General features: G+C 46.6%; 2 protein-coding genes across 2 annotated transcripts; one reads left to right on the top strand and one right to left on the bottom strand.

Moving 5' to 3' along the window:
• Positions 1-130: 130 nt before the first annotated feature.
• On the bottom strand, positions 131-1,341 carry CCR75_004456 (uncharacterized protein; the record flags this gene model as incomplete). Its single annotated transcript, XM_067962542.1, has 3 exons — positions 1,006-1,341; positions 484-938; positions 131-415 (listed from the first exon to the last, which is right to left on the bottom strand). Exons 2-3 carry the CDS (start codon positions 790-792, stop codon positions 131-133), a joined length of 594 nt encoding a protein of 197 aa, XP_067821892.1. The 5' UTR covers positions 793-938; positions 1,006-1,341.
• Positions 1,342-10,398: 9,057 nt separating this feature from the next.
• Positions 10,399-10,695, top strand: CCR75_004457 (uncharacterized protein; the record flags this gene model as incomplete). Its single annotated transcript, XM_067962543.1, has 1 exon — positions 10,399-10,695. The coding sequence occupies one exon, from the start codon at positions 10,399-10,401 to the stop codon at positions 10,693-10,695; it is 297 nt and encodes a 98-aa protein (XP_067821893.1).
• Positions 10,696-19,618: the final 8,923 nt, after the last annotated feature.

Below are 19,618 nucleotides of genomic sequence, written 5' to 3'. Positions count from 1 at the left end.
GATGAATCATTGTTTTAATAATATAGTAAACCTTATGAAGGTATGAGGACGTACTATATCATATTCTAGAGCATTTCTATATTCTCAAAAAGTGTAATCACACAGTTCTAGTATTAAACGACTCTGGCTACTACTGGATTTGGTGCAACAAAAGCTCTAGCGGCAACAAGCTCGAGTCGTTGGTCAACACAATATCAAACCGTTGCAAATATTGCTCAAGTTTGTCGTCTGCCCCGTCATTAAGAAATCCAATGCGCACTATTTCATCTTCTGTATAGTCCAGTCCGTCGACCATGTTGGAATCTCCAAGCGAATCACCCAAGAGCAAAATATTGTGTCGCTTTTCCAGCTGGCATTGCTTCCAGAATGCTGTCTCGAGTATTGCATTAGCGCTCTTGTTTAAGCTGTGAATAAGCTGCAACGAACACAAATATACAAATTTGACTTGTTTTGCGAAAGCGCCACTCATGTTGCTAGCCGTACCGTTCCATCGAAGCCGACAACTTTGTCACGTTCGTCAAATCGCATCATGTTAGAAATAACGTGGACATTTTTCGGCAGCGTCTTTGATGAAGTTGCAGCGTATTCTTTGTCCAGCACGGCATGAATTACGTCGTATAGCCCGGCTGAAAAGATTAGCGTTGGCACGTTTTCTCTTGCTAACAAATCAAACATTTCCATAAATCCTTCGCGTAGAGTAATGCCGCTTTCATCAACAGCTTTTGTTACTGTGTCCTTGGAGATGCCATACCGAATCATGAGCTCGTGTGTTTTGGTCCACCATTCGATCATAAATGGAAGTTTCTCGTCCTTTGTAAGGGTCGCAGACTGCTCAATTGGGTAATATTTCTCAAAAATGTCGCGCGCCACAGTCTCAGCTTGCGGACCCAGTGCATTATTTCCAATTAACAAGCTATGCGAACTTAGAGCTTGTTCTCCTGAAATTGGTTCAGGTAAATGCGATCAGTGAAATCTTACCGTAATCTAGGCCGATTTTGAACGAACCCGTGGGTTTGTAAGCTGGAGTGAGGGTATAGTCAAAATCAGCAATGACGACGAGCTTGTGAAGTCGGTCAGTGGAAAACTTTTTCCACTTCCGGGCAAATCCGTCTGTGTTTGCAATATGATCAGCAACCAAAATTTATATATGCCAGAGACAATTGAAATATATGTTCATGCCTGGGTCGCGCACAAACATCATGGGTTTCCCAGGCGGTCGAGGGTGGTGGGGGCTTGAATGACAAAGCGCTGCATTTGAACTGGCCCGTGTGCTTATAGCCGCGACTATGCCGGCGAGTGCCACACCAGTGGATAAAAGCGGCGACGCTCGAGCGAGGTGGCGGATGCGGTACATTTAAAGGGGTGTCCCGCAACATAACTATTATTTCCGATAAGAGGAATGATAAATATAATTTTCTATGCTATAGAAGTCAAAATTAAGAAAGCTAGTAATCTTGTACTTCTTGATGTCTTTCCTCTTTCCAATATTACCAAATTTAGTAATACTGATGCAATAAGACATGAGCTCATTGATTGATTGATTTAAGTTATGACTAACCCCGCCAATCGAAGTAAGACACGATTGTGTGGTGCGCAAGGAAGCGCCATACTTAGTTAGTTATTGATATGATAAGTTCAGTAGTAGATAGAAGATCTTACGTAGGAGACTAAATAATAATGCAGTATTTCTTTTTTTCTATGCCAAAGCCGCAGCATATACCTTTAAGCTAAAACCTTTTAGCTTCATAAAATTTACTCTGTACCTTTGTGTACGTGACGTTTCGAGGCACTTCACCTACACTGTAATCAGCGTAAGGTTTATTGGTACTGATCAGTACTAGTGTAAGGTACTACATACACCTGGTAAACCTTCGTAGTCCGTTCAACGACCTACGTTCCATCTAACATCGACATGTCGGATAAAGAAGGAGGGAGCTTTCCAGCCTCTCAAGAAAGCTATCACGCCACGCATAATGGGCTCATTCATTTAAGTGACTTAAGGAGAGCTATCGAACGAATGAGCTCGGTCGTAGGCGGGCCAGCCGTTGGCGCCATGCTATACACTCTGGGAATAGATGAACAGCATGCGGGCCATTTACGAGTTCATAGAACACGAGCTAGACGGGGATTAGAAAAAGTAGCCTTGCTTTACCAGCGAGGCTCCCAACGCGCGGAGGTGTTAAGAGAAAAGGGTGCTCAAAAAAATGGAACTGTTGAGACAGCCGAATGTAAATGCTGCTAATGGGCCAACGCTTCCGCGTCGACCCGAAAGCTTAAAGATCGAAATTTTCAAGTTACAGGCAGTCGAAGGCGACTCCCTTTTAAGATGGTTCGTCGAACTAGACGACGCCGTTGAGGTTCGTCGTATCAGTGATGATGCGACGAAAGCGTAATTTGGCATGTCCAACTTAGCCGGACGTGCCAAATTATGGGCCTTGGGCTCAAGCTTCACGACCCACTAGTTTACAGGTCGTATGAGGTCTTTAAAACCCGGCTCACACAAGAGCCGCTACGTGTCGAATTCAGGGCTTGAACCGAGCTTCTGGATTTGAAGTAGGGCACACATATCCTTCACGCTTACGCCCAGTATGCACGATACCTGATCAGTTGAATCATTTGTCATCCAACCGATACAGAAATACAGGTAACTGTGCTTGTTAAAGATCTTGCAGACAGCCCTCTTAAGACCCACCTGTTCCGACTAGAATTAGATTCGCTCGACTAAGCGATCTCTAAAGCGAAACAGGGGGGAAGGCTCTCGTCCAATCGGGTGCATATCGTCCACCAAGACGACAAGAAAACGGAAGCCCAGAACCCTCGGATCTCTCGTGTGTAGAGAGCGAGAAACTTCGCTCTTCAAGTCACAAACGATAGCAAAAATGTAGTCGTTGTCAAAATACGGGCCACTACGCTTATGATGTAGTGCCCCTAGCCCAGAACCTAAAAATACTGAGCGAAATTTTTATCGACCTCCCGCTAGGAACAGCGGAGGACGTGGATCCGACGATGTCGCGAAATTGCAACGGCGAGGCGGATCGTCAACAAAACGGTCAGGGTCAGTAGGTGCGAGTGCCCTACTGATCCAACAAGTCAAATGAATTTGCAGGCCTTTTGACGAAAGTTGCTCCTCACACACAAAAATTGTGTTTAACTTCCCTAGGAGATGAGGTTTAATTCACCACCCTGAAACAAAAAGTTTCAAATAAGTTGCCACTTAAGTCCGTTGTCGATTGTGGGGAGTCGAACAACTGTGTTAGACGCCAATCGCTATAAGAGCGCAGACTCAATATTAATGAGCACGATATCCTTTTAACGAGGATGACCGTGCGCATAGCAACAGGCACATCTAAAATAGTAAGGACAAGTGTAGTTGGTATCTTTCACGTAACAGGGTAAACATACGATGATGATTTCATCGTACTAGATTTAGATGATAAATTTGATGGCATCCTTAAATTACCATGGCTCAGAAAACACGAGCCATGTATAAATGGGCAGCATCAAGCCTTGACGATGTCTGTCTCTTGTTCACCAGATGGCCAACTGATGAACGTCTTGGAGCGTCCACAAGTGTGTGGATGTCCTACGAGTGAGCGCGATGGCCTTATTTGTGGGTCGGTTGTTTGCATGACTGCACAAGACTCCAGTGTGAATACCCAATACACTGTGGAGTTGGATCCCGACGGCTGTGCACAAGCACAGGCAGCGTCAAAGTTTGACCACTCGAATAAATTAAGTGGTACGAAACAAGGATGCTTGCTTGAAAAGGAACATCGAAGAAACTTGAAACGCCTGTCTATAAAAGGCAGTGCGAAAGTCCTAGATCGACTAGAGAGTCGATCGTAGATGTTTTCGCTGTAGTAGCGCAACCACAGCTAGAGGCAGTTGGAAAGGGTACTCCCCAAATAAATTCTGTGGGAATAAGTCCTCGGAAACCTGTGGTCAAAGGCTCCCGGGTACCTTTAAGAATAAGTTACAAAGAGAAAATTGAGACATTGAATGTCATATTAATCTAGGGATCAAGTGTAGAGCGCTTATACACTTGATCTTATAGCGTAACTTCGGAGATAACTCAATTGTCAGCGCTAGAACCGAAACGGTTCTTGCGTGATCTGCGTAGTGGTAAAATCAAGCGGATCTGCGTACTTGTCACAGATGACAACTTCGTGGCCGATATTCGGTCGGCAATAGTATTTTCTGTGAAAGAGCGGATTCTCAGTAGCTCATCGATAGACAAAAGTGTCCTCGATGAGAAGACTTGGATTAAACGTTTTACGTCTCAATTCTGGTAGTCTTTGAAGACAAACCTTCTATATAAGGAATAAATAGAATTCAAGGATGTCTTTCCTGAATAAGTACCGTGCGAGTTGCATAAAAATAAAGGCACTCGATCCCGAAATCGACCTTATCCCAGGCTTGAAATACTGTGTCATGAAGCAACGGCCATTGCCTTGTGAACAAGTAATAGCGATCGACAAAAAATTTGCCGATCGCTAAGCAGCGACCCATGTGAGGGAATCAACTTCCCCACATAGCTTTCCGACCTACTGTGTGCGTAAAGCAACAGGAGGTTGCGGATTGTGCATGCACTCAATAAATTGAGCGCTGCAACGGTATCGGCTCAAACGCCGATACCACAAAAAGACGTAATCATTGATGCTTTGTCAAAGAGTACTATCTTTTCGTCAATGGATCTGATGGATGGATTCTATCAGATCCTTATGCGTGGACAAGATATTCCGTTCACAGCAGTAAGCACCCCAAGCGGTAAGCTATGGGAGTGGCTAGTCATGCCACAGGGACTTAGTCATACCCCTGTGATATTTAACAGATGTATAACCAATCTGTTGAGATCGGTGCGGGATTTTCACCGAGCTATTTTGATGACGTCTTCGTTCATAACAGAGCCATGAACGGAAAGTTGGATGTTGAAGTACATCGTACCTGCGTCCGAAAGGTTCTTACACTTATGCGTAGTATTAGTTGTATTCAAAGCTCAAGAAGTGTTTATTCGCTGCAAGCAAAATATCACTACTTGGGTGCATCGTGGGTAAACACGGTGTACGTCCGGATCCAGAAAGATCAAGGCATTCATTGATTGGCCAGTCGATGTAGAGGGACTTACAAAGTTCCTCTGTTTAGCGGCGTACCTGAACAACTACTCACACAATCATGCCGAAATGTCAGTACAACTTTCTTCTTTGTTGAAGAAAAATTTAAACTGATCATTCCTTCGAGGGTTTAAGCAAAGCTTGAGGCAATCGCCAATACAGGCGATTGCCGACCAAGACCGACCATTTCATGTGGTCTGTGGTGCCAGCGGTTTTACAATCGGCTGTGCGTTACAGCAATACGATACAGACGGCGCGGAGCGCGTCGTCTGTTTCCAATCGCGTCAGCTGCAACCAGCTAAACGCAATCACCCAGTGCATGACAAGGAACATCTTGACATGTAATATGCACCGGCTAAATTAAGGGTCTTTCTCCTCAAAGATACACCGATCATCATATATAAGGACCATGCATCATTACGCACGGCCGTAAATAGTCTACACCTCTCGCAAAGAATGGCGAGGTGGCTATCCTTCTTCGCGGAGTATAATTTCTCCGTAAATTATAAACCAGGACGACTTAATGTCCTCGCTGATACATTATCACGCCGACTTGCTTTCGAGTCGGCAGTGCACTCCAACAGTGAAATTATTTCCACTGTTGCAACACTAACTACAAGTGTTCCGTAAAAAAAAAAAAAAAAATCAACCTTGTTTGATGACATAAAGAAAGCCTACGCAGAAGATAAACCTCCTGCGTTTAAAGGATCATCCGATGAATCCATCCAATATATTTTTTAAAGTTTTACCGGCTTTATATCGATCATCATCCGATCGATACACAACATGCAACGGCTTATTGTATTACACAGCCGTTGCCGGCGATACTCCACGTGTCGTCGTCCCAACTCACAATGATTCGCGCTTGCGCATCATGTGTGAGTGTCACGATGCACTAACAAGTGGGCTTCGTTGACGTGAGAAGACTTATCTCACAGTAAGTCGCGACTTTTACTGGCCCCGCCAGTATCAGTTCGCGCGCAAGTACATTTGTGCTTGCGAGGTATGTCAACGGGTGAAGCCTAGCCCTTCATCCCGTGCTCCTCTTTAACCTCTACTACTTCCGGCAGAGTGTTGGCAGTCCGTTTTTATGGACTTCGTCTTCGGATTTCCCGAAGACGATCACAAAAACAATGGAATCTTTGTTTTTGTAGACAGATTCAGCAAGATGGTACATCTTGCTGCAGTACCAGAGTCGATAACGGCTCCGAGCTGTGCCCGTGTCTTTATCGACACGGTATTCAATCTTCACGCGTTACACTGTGAACTGGGCTTGGGTAGAGATACACGGTTTACGGCGGAGTTTTGGCATTCCGTGTTCCGTTCTCTCGAAACACAGCTGACTATGTCAACATCTGATTATCCAGAGACATATGGTCAGACAGAACGCGTGTATCGCGTCCTCGAAGAGATACTTCGAGGTTACGTCCAATCGTATCCGAATTGGAGCGAGTTTTTACCGATGGTCGAATTCGCCATCAATAATTTGGTGCATGCGTCTACAACGCATACACCGTTCTTCGTGATTGGCTTACGCCATCCACGTATACCCACCCAACTAGAAGGATCCTCTAGTTTAAGGGGGGATAGACTCGCACGAGCAAAACCATTTCTGGCTCATGCTTATCACGGGTCGAAGTTATCAACGACGAGAATGATGTCGATGTCAAAGCAATCTGCATCGAAGATAAGAAATATCTCATGGCAATGCACAAAAGCGCACTGCTTTCCGTCCATGGCCCGGCTGTGGACGAATACATCGTCAAAAAAACTCGGTGCGAATTCTCACACCGGTCTCAACAGATTCGTTACGCATCTGTTGAATGTTGCAGGGGCGTACTAAGCCCCTGTGGTATTACTAGCCATTCCCAGAGCATCCCACTGAGTGTGCTAACTGCTGTGTACGGGATGTTCCGTTTACGCATAAGGATCTAATAAAATCCATCCATCAGATCCATAGACGAAAAGATGGTACTCTTAGACATACCATCTATGATCACGTCTTTTCTAGGCACCCTCCTATGGCCTTTCGCACACAGAAGGTCGCAGAGCTATGTGAGGAGGTTGACTCCCTTACATGGCCCGCTTTAACCGATCGATAAGGAAATTATCGATCGCGAGTACTTGTTCACGATGCAGTGGCCACTGCTTCGTGACACAGTACTTCGAGCCCGGTTTGAGCTCGATCTCATGTCGAGTGTCTTTATCCTTAGGCAACTCACATGGAACTGCTTCAGGAAATACATTCCTAACTTCCATTAAATCCTTGTATATAGGATTTGGCTTAAGTGACTCCCAGGATTAAGTAGTATAAACCTCAATCTGCGTCTTCACATCGAGGACACTTTCGTCCATCGCTGAGCTGCTGAGAACCCGTTCGTTCTCTGCAGAATATATTGCTGACCGAATATCGGTTACGTATTCGTCCTCTGTGACGAGTACGCAAATCTGCTTGATTTTACCACTATGCAGACCCCTTAAGAACCGCTTGGGTTCTAGGGTTGGTAATAGAGCTATCTACGAAGTTAACTTCGGAGGCGCATACAGATCAAGAGTATTAGCGCCTACTCTTGATCCGTCATTAACGAAGACATTCAATGTCTCGGTTTCTTCCTGGTATTTATCCACAGGCTGCCGAGAGATTGATGCCTCTGGATGCTGAAGTCTAGTCAATTCAGCATTAACAATTTCAGAAGATTTCTCCTCAAGTACGTGGGGACCTAATTCTTAACGTCTTTCCGACTGTGATTGCGCATCACATTCGGGTCCTTTACGGTTGACTCTCAACTCGACCTAGAAAACATCGTGTTGCCCCTCTTGAACAACTGGTATATCCGCTGAATGTCGCCCGCTAGGCGTACATTCATGTCTCAATCCACTCGACTTATTCGAGTGGTGGACCTTCGGCGCTGCCTGTGGATTCGCACAGCCGCCGGCAGCTGACTCTACATAGCGAATAGTAATCACACTGTGACCTTGTGCAGTCGTAGTAACGACCTTTCCACAAGCGAGGCCATCGCACCCACTCGTAGTACATCCAAACGCTTGTGGGCGCTCCAAAACGTTCATCAGATGGTCATTTGATAAACAAGTGGCAGGCATTTTTACGGATCGATGCTTCCAGCTGATTATTGGCTCATATTTTTTGACTTAAGGAAAACCTAGGATGACAACAAATTTTTCATCCGATCCCAGTACGATGAAATCATCGTCGTACTGTAAATTTCTTAACGTGTAGAGAAATTTCACTACGCGTTTCATTACTGTTGTCGATGCGCCTGTCGCTAGACGCACCGTCATCCTCGTTGGAGGAATGTCGCGCTCAACATATTTGAGCCTACGACCCTCTAGTGTCTGGCGACGAATCAAGTTATCAACGCTCCGCAATCCACTAGAGCTCTAAGTGACAAATCATTTGTCACTTTTAACTTAAAGGTGATGAGGGATACCTCATCACCAGGTGCAGAGACACATAATGATTGTTTGTCTGATACAACTTTAGTCAAGAGATTTGATAATTCTCTTGAGGTTTCACGATCAGTAGGGCGTTGCGCCCCTACTGACTTCCTACGCTTTTTGGTGATCCGCCTCGCTGTTGCGTAGTCGCAACAACGTCGGACCCGCGACCATTCCCTTGTTTGGCATACAGGTCCATAGTTACGTTCAGTACCATTCGGTACTGGGCGTGGGGCATCGATTCACTTTTTTTAAACGCTTGTTGTTGGAGGACGATACGATGACGAACTAGCTTGAGCCTGTCTCAAGCTAAAGTCCTCCTGTTCCACAACGGAGATTGCTTCTTCAAGCGTATCCAGTTCCAAGTAGAACAGGTGGGTCTTCACGGAACCATCCGCGAGACCTTGCATGAACACCGTTATCAACGTGTGTTAATGGACTGGGTTATTGGTGATACAACTCGCTTGGAGTCGTGTGTGCTGGGCATAAGCGTGAACATCACGCTAGCCTTGCTTGAGTTTCAGAAGCTCTGATCGAGCTCTGAACTTAGCCCTAGGCGGTTTAGACTCTGTTTGAGCTGGGCTTTAAAAGCCTCTAGCGACCCAAAGACATATGGTTCGCGCAACTTAAGGCCCAATGCCCAAGTTTTGGCACGACCTGCCAAATTTGATTGAGCGAATGCGACTTGCATTTGCTCGTCGACGATGTGACGTGCCCTTATGGCATCATCCAACTCGACAAACCATCTCAAAAGAGAGTCTTCTTCGACTACCCTATACTTAGAGATGTCAATCTTTAAGGTTTCGGGACGACGCGTTTGCGTCATCCCAGCTACAGGGGTGTGTAACTGTTGTAACCTCAACAGTTCTGCCTGTTGAGAGCCTTGCTGATTCAGCAAGGCTACCTTCTCCTTCATCTCGTCAAGTTCATGTTGTATGAACTTGGCGATGGCTGAATGGAGAGCATCTCTGTCCAAATTGGACAGCATTGCCAAGACGGCATTATTTCCTACGGTCGAACACATTCGTTCGACCGCACTCCTTTCTATGTCACTTCGAAAGGTGTAGCTTTCACGCGAAACGTGATGCGTATTCCCACTATCATCTAACATGTCCATGTCGGATGAAGTTAATGTGGTCCTTGGACGGACTACAAAGTGCTACCAGGTGTACGGGGCACTGCCGACTTGTAATGATTCAGTACAAGTCCACTTCGCACTGCTTCGGTTGCGAGTGGTGCCTCACGTCACTTCACGTACACTAGTACGTGCAGAAGAAGATTTTTTTAAAACACTTGCTTTAAAGAGGGTTAAAAGATAACTGTATTTAATATAATTAAGTTCTTCTGTTTTCTAATTAGTTATACTACGTACACCTGGTAGCACTACATAGTTCGTTCAACGACCTACGCTTCATCCAACATGTCCATGTTGGATGGAGCGTAGGTCAAATGAGTGACGCATGGAAAGCTATCGAATGAATGAGCTTGCTCGTAGGCGGGCCAGCCGTTGGCATGCTATACACTCTGGGAAGGGATGAACAGCATGCGGCATTAGCCGAGTTTATACAACACGAGCTCGACGGGGACGAGAAAAAGTAGCCTTGATTCACCAGTAAGGCTCTCAACGCGCGGAGGTATTGAGAGAAATGGTGCGCATGATCAATTATTGCACTGCATCATGGCGAGGAAGGGGAACGCGTGGCTGTCAGATAGCGAGCCGAGTGCAGAGCAACTCATAAAGGAAAATGTGGACGATGACAGCAAAAGTATGCTTAATTGTAAGCCATTGATGCCAACTTGGCCTATCTAGGATTGTCTAAACAAAAATCAAATGCCCGCGCCGCAGCCAGAGCAAATTCACGTGCTGGTAGTGATCTCACGACAAATAATCTCCATTTCGCGGAACAGCAAAACCGCCAAAACTATGGAAAGGTATGAGACTCTTTCCAAGACACTTGCGAGGCAAGAACAAGTCGAGTCACTTTGGAAAGCAATCCGTACAAATCTCGAGGGCAATTTTAGGTTACACCATTTGTCGTTTTGGAAAGCTCGTCTGGCATGGGAAAGACGCAAATGGCCTTCAACTTGGACGCCACTGGACAATTTGATGTTTATATATAATGTGTGACAATGTCGATGATAAATGACATTAATGCAGCGTATGCATCACGTACCCGAGTTTTCAGAACTTGCCTTAAAAATGACTTTGTTAATACGAAAGGGTCAGGCGAAAGTACGGGCAGCATAGTATCATTGCGAGGTAAGAACTATCTATCTCTTTATGGATTTATTTATGCTGCACTGCTTGAAAAAAATGAAATGGATAAAGCTGTTCGGACTCGTAACGAAATCAAAAAGGCACTCAAAGATCGTGTTACGAGTGGAAAGAATCCCTTCATCTTTTTTCTAGATGATTTTCCACGTGAAATTGATAGAAAAGCCGCATCAAACGATCGTGTGGCTTACGATCATTGACGTCGCCTTCGTGTCATGCTAAACGTTTTTCGATCGTTTGGTCTTATTGTGGTAGTCACCTCCACGCGTGGTACGGCACGAAGTTTGGTTTCGGTTTCCTCTGGATCGCGATGGCCTGCGGATTATCTGTGGTGCATAGTGCACCCACTTTTACCTCGTGCCGTAATTGGCAGTGACGTTCAATTACTGCCAACAATTTTTCAAAACATTATCGCGAATAGTATACCCGCTCTTCGCTGAGATTGCTATCCAGTATATACGGGAATATCCGTGGAATATCGGCAGTAATACAGCAAATTACTTAACTGCACTGGATGGACATTTGGCACCACTATTGGCCCGGATGAAGCAAAGACGACATCACGAGTTTGAAATTGGTCAGCTATGCTTGTTGCTCTGCTCGAGTTGTCGTGTTGAAGACGGTAAATTAAATTTTGATTGATAGTCATTATGCTTGCTTAGATGAAAAGAGGACCTTCAGGCTGTTTTTGAAGGCAAATGACAATTCTTATAAAGCCGACATAGCCACATACATACCTGGAAATGTCGTAGTGTGTTTCCTTACCCGTCGAATGACATCCTTCTATACTTGACTCTGACGGGCGGCTTGTCGTATCGTCCGTCTGACCATCCCTTGCGTGAGGTCCCATTGTCAGTGTCGACTACAACAATGTATTAACATGATACCAACGAGCCCATGAACGAGAAGCAGCGTTTTGAAGCATTGGTGTTAGCGGCTGTCGTGTTGGTGAGTCATGTTGACGGACTTGGCGGGGTGACATTCCCGACATTTTTGGGTCGGCTTTTAAACGAGTTGGGCGTCAGGTCACAAGATGTAAAGATAGAAGTTCCTGTAGGTTTGAGACACGCGGGAATTGGTTCGTTCCATTTTTGTCTCCTCCAAACGTAAAATGACCAGCTTGGCTGCTATATAACGAATTAAAGTTGGACAATTTCATCTAACTGCCAACAGTGAAACGATCGACTTTCGTATTGATTCCGGGCTGATATCTGGCGAATGCAACGATGAGGAGCAGCCTCTGTCACTAGAGACAATAAGAAAGATTCTGTTGCGTGTACCCGCTGAATCTAAAGTGCGTTTGGTAGTGACGAGATCATTGCAGAAAGAATATTTTACGAGGAAAGAAACATATGCCGCATTTTTTAATTGACTCAGGAGCGTCTTGCAATTATACTGGCGACGTCATTCCCTTGAGGGAAATCAACATAATGTTGAGTCGCTTTAAAGTGCATGAAAGTGATAAATCACTGTCCGCGTAGCGACTGGGACTCGTGTCACCGTTCCTTAAGTTATATTGAGCTTAGGTATAAAGTTTCTGAACTTTTACTGTGTGAAACGCTGTCTCATCCTTGATTTATATTCGAGATATTATCACATCCTTGGTAAGGCCTGGCTTGAACGCCATTAGCAATGGATCGATTGGAGGTATAAGACTTGAGGCACAACGCGCAATGTTCCTAGAAAAGCTTTAGAGAGTCAGGGATCCACCTTTGCTAGGCAACAAAAGCGCTATTGGCGCGAATCACTGATCGAATCTGCCAGTGTGCTGGACATTGGAATGTCTGAGCTAATGAACTCCAATGTTGAAAACGCTAATTTTGAGCCCGACCCAGGAAAAGCGGCTGGAACGGCTCGTACTCCGTCGAGTGACGCTCGTTGCAATAGCGAATCACTGAAATGCTGAAAGCATTGTAGGCCTAGAGCCGAGTCAGCTAGGGTGTAATATCCCTGACACACGTGGAGTGGCACGTCTAAGTCCGTCGAGTGTGGGCGGCCGAGCGGGCACCATACCGAGTGTCATCCGTGACACAATTGGCAAGTTGCAAGGGCATTTCGGGTAAACACCTATAATGCACGTGAAGTGACAAGAGAACATTATCACTGGACAAGGAACTTGAGTTACATAACTCCTCGTCGAATGTCGACACCAGCTCTGGTACAGAGCCAATAAAGTTTGGAATTTGGGAACGTGGATGTCCCGGCCTCTAAGAGGCGTATTGTCTCGACTCTGATACAGCAGAGACCCGAAGCGTCTATAACGTCACAATTTAATACGAGCGAGCAGTTGCAAACGCTTGTAAATTGTGTTACAGGTAACATCGAGGGAGAAGTTAGCCTTAAGGCAGTCCCTTCGTTGCATGCTCTTTTTGAGCTGTACATAATTTTTATTGATGAGTGCGGCCGAGCCTTAAAGGCTGGCGACGTGTATGAGATGGTGGCATTCGACCAATGATTGAGTTAAACTCATCATCGCTTTTCGACAAAGGTTTCCTGGAGGGCAAGATTTAATCCTCTAGTAACGCAACTGTTCCGCCTTCATCGAGGTTATGCACAGGCTTATCCGGATGAAATGTTTTGTCCACAGTCGTGCGGAGCAGGGTCGGTCGGATGTGAAAACCATGTAGAGAATTTGCGAGCAGTGCTCGAGTGTATGCGCACAAATTAATTGTATGCTAATGCAACTAAATGCATTTTTGGCGCAGAAGAAATTCCTTTCTTAGGGTGCTTCATTGGAAAGTGAGACCTTAGAGCGGATTCCGCTAACTTAAATCCCATAGTAGATTGGTCTGTTCCTAAAAACCAAAGTTGCATAAGTGGTTGGGTCTCGCCAATTATTTAAACAAAAATAGCAAAAATTACGCTGATATGGCTAGGCGATTATCTAATATTTAAGGAAATACAGAATGGTGGTGGACTAGCACAGAGCATAATACGTTTAAGGCAGTTCGGATTTTCTTATCCATGCCCCGATTCTGGCACTGCCAAATCCAAATTGGCCTTTCAGTGTCGTCTGTGACGCATAGGATTTTGCCATTGGCAGTGCTATGTCACAAACAGATAATGTTGGGCACGTGTAATTGCGTTCGAGTCTAGCCAGCTTAAAGCTGCGGAAAAGAAATACCCAGTTCATGACAAAGCCATCCTTGCTATGAAGTATGCTCTCGTCAAGTTCAGAGTTCATCTGATAGGCTCTAAGCCGTTTGTGATAAATGCGGATCACGCGTCATTCCGCACTGCGACTAAGTCGCCCCATCTCTCACAGAGAATGGCCCGATGGCTGTCATTTTTCGCCGAATACAACTTCGAGGTGAAGTATAAGCCTGGCAAGCAGAACGCTTTAGCCGATGCGTTATCACGCAGGCCAGATTATGAGCTCTCTCATTTAACGACTATCACGTCGCCTATTACTGAATATTCCGTTCGGCTTACGCCAAGGATGAACACGTTGTAGCTCTGATACGAGCTTAGTAGAACTCTGAATCGGGTTTTAAATTGTCAGCACGTTTGCGTGCAAGTTACATCTATTTTCTATCAATAACGACTTGTTGCTTTATTGCACGGACGCTGCGGATCTTCCGCGCGTCGTTGTTCCTCATGATGAGGATTTGAAGTACCGAACCCTCTCTGGGGCACACGATACTGTCCTTGGTGGTCATCTCGGAAGGAAAAAGACCTACGGCTCTGTAAGCCAGATTCATTGGTGGCTCAAACTTTATAAATGGGTCATCACAAACGTTCGCACATGCAAAACTTGCCAACAGCTTCAACCCTCGGCGCATGTCGCTGCGCCACTGGCATGTATGCCAGTACTCTTTAAACGCCAAAGCTATATCATTGTTTTCCTGCAAGGAAAAGACGTGGAGCATAATTGCAAGACGTTTTTAGGTCAATTAAAATGACCATAGTTTATCGAAGCCCTTTACAGTCGCCTGAGCGACTAACGAGCCAGGGTTGTACTCCCGCTCCGTGCCATTACGCACAGAGCTAATTAAGGTTAGGTCTTGTTTACTCTTACATCCTAGAGGTTAAACAGAGTCTAAGTCCTCCCCAGTAGGGCGTCTCGCCCTACTAGGTATCGACTTTTTCCCGCACCGTACCAAATTTCTGGTACAGGTCGGAACTGGTGCTCATTCGAGTTTTACGCATATTTGTAGGGAACAGTCCGGACGTAAATGTTTCGTGCTTCCCCATAAACCAACTACGGATGTTCTTATGCCGTTCCACAGCTCGAAGTGCGTCTTCTTCCTCAGCGAGACTAAGGAACTGGGTTCCGGTCTATTCGACGACCCAGATGTGCTCGAAGAGCTTGTACAGTAAACGGGCGTGCTAACACGTTCGGACTTAAATTCGACCTCAGCGCTTAGTGCAATGGCAACAGCCTTTTTAAAAGTAACAAGATGGGATCGGAATAATTTCGCCCGGGCAACGCCCTCATTGAGCTCTCCATAAAGACGGTTACCACAATTGCTTCATGCACCGGGTCTTGATGCATAAGGGCAATAAGAGTTCCGAACTCCTAGGCATAGTCCCATAGGGTTTCTTTACCCTGACAAGTCACTATGAGCCGTGATCGCGTGCGAAATGTCTGATCACGTGGTGCAAACATGCTATCCATTTGTCGTTTTTAGCGAATCCCATGCGTCATTTATACACGTGCTGCACGTGAGTGCCCATTACCACCGAGTTTAGAGATGGCCGTGGCCACCTTTTGTACTTCTGTTAAGAGCATAGCAGAGTCTAAGGACATCTCCATTTGCTTGATCTAAGTAAGAGGTTATTTCCCTCTTTACCCTCAAATGTCATACATTGACAACAAGGGGGGGGCTTAGGCGCTGGGTCAGGTACAGAAATATACCGAGTCGGAATAGATGCCGTTAAGTGGTTCTGGACCTGTCTGATATATGAGGTTCGTATTGCATAAAGGCTTCAAGCATTGCATTCAGAACCTCTGGTCCTCTGGGACGTGATGAACTCAATATCTTCTAGCCCAAACAAGGTTTTGAGCTTCTCAACGCTGCGCATTTGCCCCTGAAAGCTCGGGAAAACTGTCAATTTTAGCAAAGGCTAAGTTTTATAAATACTCAGCGTAGATTCACTACAAGTGCTACCAGATGTAGCGGAGCCACCTTGCTTCTAAAGTCAGAGGAGGACTTATAGAGTCAGAGAGGCACGTGTGACGGGCTAAAGTTGCCCTTATGTTACACAGTCCCCGTTAAGTACACCAATTGTACTTAAGAGGATGATCAATAACTTTAATTAAGTAATTAGACCCACCACTAGGGTATGATACCCACCCTTGTGTATGTGATACAGGTAGGTGCATTCACATTAGGAGGGATGACGCCTAGCGTCATCTGTTACGCGAAGTATCTAGAAAGATACGCTCGCAATACATATTAGTGTATTCTACAGATGACACTTTTGATTGGTAAAAAAAGATATTTATATTTAATAGGATTAAATATAAATCAGTCTGAAAACTACGTCCTACTTAGTAAGTGCACACGAGTAGCCGGATTACCGCTCCCGTGACGACACTTTACTAGAGGCCATAGTGCGTCGGGTGAGGTCGCTAAGGCGCCCACCACAACTACCTCACTGCACACGAGAGTAGACGGTCAAACCGCTTCCTTGCTGTGCTAGGGTTTGTGATTAATAGAGCGTGGCCGCATTAAGACGTGCCCGCCTATACTTGTTAGCACTTGAAATCCTTCCCACGACCCGCATCTCTGCGTGTGTACGTGAGGATGAGCGTCAATATTGATTGGGCCCAATTTTTCCACCTCTCCGAACATTATCGGGAGGTGGCAGGGCTTATGGCACAGGGACTTGGTGAGCAAGCCCTGGCCAGGCTCCTGGGTAGTCCTCCATGGCAACATGCTGCTCAGTTGGAGCAGTTTGAGGCATTCATGCTCGGACAGCGGTGAGCCGTGTAAGAAATACAAAGCCATGCTGCGGCGGAGTCCGTCACTCAGACTCTGAATGAGCTGAGGCGTGAGCAGGCTTGGAGCAAAGCTATCAACAGGACTTTTGAGATGCTCTCTGCCCGGCCGCATCAGCCGAGTCCCATTCGGATGGACCCGCCCAAGTTTGATGGAGCTGCAGCGCACACGATTGTCCACTGGCTTTTAGCCGTAGAGCAATGTGGAGTCGCGCAGCTCATCGAGGACGACAGCCGGATGGTGTCGTACGCCATGTCACATCTGCGCGGTAACGCTTCAGAGTGGGCTTACTTGGCGCCTATGGCGGACAGAAAGGCGTTCCCTACATGGACGATCTTTAAGGCAAAGATTCGCGCCATGTACCATCCACCGAACAACGAAGTGTTGCTTCAGGCGCGCTTCATTGGAGCGTGACAGGCGAAGCGATTTCTGCAGAGTATGTACAGGAAATGTGCTCGCTGTCGACGACCATTACTGGAGGTCCGATTACGGAGAACATTAAGTTGCGCACGATTATGAACGGACTACGGCATAGCCCATCGCAACAGGCCCTTTTCAGAAAGGTGCCGTCGACGATGGAAGAGACAATCCGAATTGCCTTAGTTAAAGAGCAAACCTACAACGGTACCTCGGCGACAGCTTGGTATAAACCGTCGCCGAGAGGACAGATGTCTCTCCCATGGAGTTGGGCAATGGAGATGTAGTCTGCTCTCAGTGCGGCAAGCGCGGCCATATGATGGCTCGCTGCTATGCCAGGGTCCCTGCTGGGCAAAGACGCCCAGCAAGAGGACTCCCTACTCAAAGGGCGATGGCAAGAACCAGCGTGCGAGACGCATGAGTTCTGCCTCGACCACTGAGGGGTCGGGAAATGCAGGAGCGCATTAGGGGCGGGATGCCCAACTGACCCGGAATCTGAAGCTACCCCTAAGTTCAGAGTCGTGGAACAAATGGGTAGCATAGTCCCTAAGGTCTCGAAATTTCGGACCTCAACCCTGCTGGTCTATAGAATTCAAGTAAGAGGCTATGATTAGGTGATGACCCTCCTAGTGATTTCGGGTGCATCACAATTTTTTTTTGAAACTCGCGGCTCTAAGAAAGAGACCGGCGATGTTTGTGTCGCTTTGCCAGGGTGGCAAGCGAGAAGAGGCGACCGTTCGGTAAGCGAACGGCGCGCTCGTTAAGTCTGAAGGAGTTCAGGTAGAACTCGCCTTCAGCTTTAGTGACTTCTCCTGTAAAGAGAAGTTCACAGTGCTAGGTATGGAGAGTCCGTATGACCTCATCCTAGGCATGCCATGGTTGGCAAAGTTCCAATAATGGATAGACTGGCGTATACGCACAGTTGCGAACTCTTCGCAGGACACCGGAAAGGATGTGCTCCTGCGAGAGGCGTATGCAACTGATGTCGTGTCGAACACAGTTTAGGGTGCGTTGACGGGATGTCAAAAGTCACCAGTCCCTACCCAGCTCGTGGATACTGAGGTAGCGAAAAGGACGATGACAAGTAGTCATGCGTCCGAATGACCTGCACAGAGCCGAAAGCCTGTGGTAGTAGACGGCGAGCTGACAGGAAGTCATGCGTCGCATAAATCGGCACAGTGCCTAGAGCCTGGTGCGGTTGGATGGGGTGCGTTAGCTAGGAGTGCAACGGCACCCGCTTCCCAGAAAAAGGTCGTGGTGACTCGAAGAACGAGTACCCGACAGATTAGGACGATCAAAGGCACGTCTAAACGAGTGACCATTGGATCAGTCTCTAATAAAGAGGACGAGCCTTCGAACGAGATTTTCGAGGCCGTCAAAGACGAAATTGCGGAGGCATCCTCAGTTGAGGTGCTCCGGCAAGTCTTTAAATCTGCCGAGGAGATCGTAAATCTGCCGAGGAGATCGTAAATCTCCCGGAGATGTCGTGAGATCTGCTCCTTGCCGAATTAAAGGAAGGAAATATCCACAAAATAGTCGCACTAGTTCCAGGAGAGAGCTTCGTGGACTGTTGTTTGTCCTTAATGGACAAGAGCGTCCTAGAAACGGACAAAAATAAGCGGTTTGCTGCTCAAGGCTGGAATGCCTTGAGAGACAGTCCGTTCTTTGAGGTTCGGTGGAAACATTGCGATGTGTGAAGTGCTGAGCCGCCTACCAGCAGATAGAGGCATTGGGCACGAGATTTGACCTCGAACCTGGCACAAAGTATTGTGTGATCAGGCAATGGCCGTTGCCGAAAGAACAAGTCGATTATATTGATCAGTTCTTCGATGTGCGTGAGAGAAAATCACCTCACTGCAGCCCGACCTTTTGTGTGCGTAAAGCCACTGGTGGATGTCTCGTGGTTCATGCTTACAATAAGCTGAACACGGCGACCATACCGACGCAAACGCCAATCCCGCGGAAAGNAGGACGATGACAAGTAGTCATGCGTCCGAATGTCCTGCACAGAGCCGAGAGCCTGTGGCAGTAGACGGCGAGCTGACAAGAAGTCATGCGTCGCATAAACCGGCACAGTGCCTAGAGCCTGGTGCGGTTGGATGGGGTGCGTTAGCTAGGAGTGCAACGGCACCCGCTTCCCAGAAAAAGGTCGTGGTGACTCGAAGAACGAGTACCCGACAGATTAGGACGATCAAAGGCACGTCTAAACGAGTGACCATTGGATCAGTCTCTAATAAAGAGGACGAGCCTTCGAACGAGATTTTCGAGGCCGTCAAAGACGAAATTGCGGAGGCATCCTCAGTTGAGTCTCCGGGGAGTCTTAAATCTGCCGAGGAGATCGTAAATCTGCCGAGGAGATCGTAAATCTCCCGGAGATGTCGTGAGATCTGCTCCTTGCCGAATTAAAGGAAGGA

This window comes from Bremia lactucae, linkage group LG2 (assembly GCF_004359215.1).
Source record: "Bremia lactucae strain SF5 linkage group LG2, whole genome shotgun sequence".
NCBI lineage: Eukaryota > Oomycota > Peronosporomycetes > Peronosporales > Peronosporaceae > Bremia > Bremia lactucae.
Note: the sequence above shows the minus strand (reverse complement) of the source record. Positions and strands in the feature narration are given on the sequence as shown.